At 41.2% G+C, this 2,500-nt stretch overlaps 1 protein-coding gene across 3 annotated transcripts in view; it reads right to left on the reverse strand.

Moving 5' to 3' along the window:
• Atg18a (Autophagy-related 18a) overlaps nt 1-2,495 on the reverse strand; it is a 29,528-nt gene extending 27,033 nt beyond the window's left edge. For 2 of the 3 annotated variants that reach the window (XM_043003896.2, XM_043003895.2), the window contains exon 1: nt 2,222-2,495. In XM_043003896.2, the coding sequence (XP_042859830.1) occupies nt 2,222-2,391 (170 nt within the window). In that variant the 5' untranslated portion in view covers nt 2,392-2,495. The remainder of the gene's footprint in view (nt 1-2,221) is intronic. The other variant, XM_043003897.2, reaches the window with a different exon arrangement.
• Nucleotides 2,496-2,500: the final 5 nt, after the last annotated feature.

Consider the following 2,500-nt stretch of genomic DNA (forward strand, 5'->3'; position numbering starts at 1 on the left):
TTCCTCCTTCTTTAAGCCCACATTCTTAATTTTTACATCATCACTTATAATAAAGAAATTTCCCTACGTTAACCCAATAGCAGCGGATGGCATGATTTGCTGCAAAGGCAGAGTCGGTCATAGACGCTGATGGCACCATGCCAGACAATATAAACCAGCCATCCTACTGCACAAATATTTATTTAATACTGCAACCAACGGGTTAAAGCAAGGGGGAAACAAAAAGGAGGTGAAATCTTGATGCAGAGCCCAACAAGGATTCAATGTGAATCTGTTATAAGATGGGGGTTTTTGAGGGTTGTTTCCTGTTAGTAAACTATTTGCTCGGCTATGAGTGTAATTGTAGCACCTATAGTAATACCTATAATCCTAACTAACTGCATTATGAAATAAAAATCTCTCAAGAAATCCGGTAAACATTTGTCAAATCTATACTACATTATCACCTTCTAATCTGTTTTTTTCTAAAAAATTGAGAGGAAAATAGTAATAATTGGCAAAGAGGATATAATAAAGCATGGCAAAGTCATATCAAATGAACCACTTAACCCTATGACGACTGTGCGTCACACTCGTGTGACACAGCTAAACTCCTGATGCCAGGGCGTCATGCCAGTGTGAAGATTTCAATGCAATATTGCAATGGCCCAGCGTAGGGGTTTTCGCGTAGCGCGTGCCCCGTCGGGAAAGGGATAAGAAACATCTTCACAAGCATAACATAATTCACAACCTGCACAATACAAAAGAAAAATTATTGGTAATCCAGAATCAATTCAACATAGATATGGCATCATTCTGTGGGGAATAGGAGATAAAATTTTGTTTTCAACCAGCTATATAACACAATTCATGGAACTGATACACTGAAAAGTCATTAGGCACTTTTCATCTAAGTGTTTCTGTTACAAATTTAAAATAGAGAAGTTATATGATACAGAAATATAACATCTGCTCTGTTCTTCACAAACACTGATTAGTATTAGACTAATGCAGGTAATGTGATTTTCTTTATAACTAATGTACATTCTTTTATAAGGAAAACCATCTCTTGCAAAAACAATATCTGGATGTTGAATCCATCTTTAGATAACCAATCAAGACTAAGCCTTAGACTGACAAGCAAATCTTAAACAAGGACTTTTTTTTTTTTTTTTTTTTTCATGCCTCAGAGTTTCAGCCAAATGCTTTGAGTGTGTTGGTGTATTTGTACGCATTGGCAGAGATAATGCTACAGGATGCTATATTGGATGCGATGGTGTATATTCTGACGATGCATACGGGAGAATTATCTTCAAACAAGGACCCAATCCTAGGACTATCCTGCATAAATATGGTGGATGTTACAACAGCTGCTGTCAACGCTCCTACATACGTGAGTGAATTTTATTAAAAGCACATATTGCACAGTACATTATTTTAGGATTTTCTACATCAGGCAGAGACCAAATGCATATTAAAATATTCATATTCACCCCCACACATACACACACACATACACATTTTGTTTTCGTAGTATCTAGCTACAAACTAAAACGCAATCGGCAAAACTGTATGGTTTGTTATGAAGGTCATAGAAACATAACACAAGTCAACACATGATTCTTATAAATTTAAAAATGTATATTAGAAAACTGTTTAAATTTCCATTCTGCAATGGAAACATCACTGATAAAAAAAAATGCCTTCTAGTTTATCAGTCGACTGGGTCCATATCTTAATTGCCTTGCCCTATAAACTGCAGCATTGGCAATTAACCCATTGGTCGCGGTATTAAAAAAAAGGTCTGTGCAGTAGGATAGCTGTTTTACATGTCTGGCACGATGCCATCCGCGTCTATGACCGACTCTGCCTTTGCAGCAAATCATGCCATCCGCTGCTAATGGCTTAATATGTTTTCTCCCACAAGATCACACTCAAAATCAAGCCCAAGATCTGTCAACCCACCCAACCAAGTAGCTGTCAGGTCCTCTCTGCCCCTGGGACGCCCCCTCCCTTCCAGACAACCACAACCACAACCACCAACACCCCATAGTGCATGACCAGCCACAACCACAACCACCAACACCCCATAGTGCATGACCAGCTGACAGACACACACACACACCCTGGCAATTGCACGCGTAAGACGAGTAAAAAAAAATCCCTCCTCAATCCCCTAATACCCTGACAACCTGCCCTGAAATCTCCGTTAATTCTTTTTGAAGGGGAGGGCGACACTCACGAGAAATCCTGGTTGAAGTTGACAGAGAAGACTCCCCCGGGGGCAGCCACGGGGTCTGCGCCCCCCTGTGCTGCTAGACTCATGAGCCCAGCTATGCCCGCCCGAACTCCAGAGGTCACCACGCCCACACCAGAGGTCACTACGCCCACGCTCGATGTCAGGCTGACCATAAACCACAAATCTCAGCGGCTAAACTCCTCTCATGGCCTCCTCTTTGTGCTGTGACAAGTCTCTGCTCGACCCTTGTTATGGTGCATTTCCGAGGACGCACTGGACTCC

The sequence above is a fragment of the Penaeus japonicus genome, unplaced genomic scaffold (assembly GCF_977035675.1).
Source record: "Penaeus japonicus unplaced genomic scaffold, GWHDUDI00000001_assembly GWHDUDI00000040, whole genome shotgun sequence".
NCBI classification, from domain to species: domain Eukaryota; kingdom Metazoa; phylum Arthropoda; class Malacostraca; order Decapoda; family Penaeidae; genus Penaeus; species Penaeus japonicus.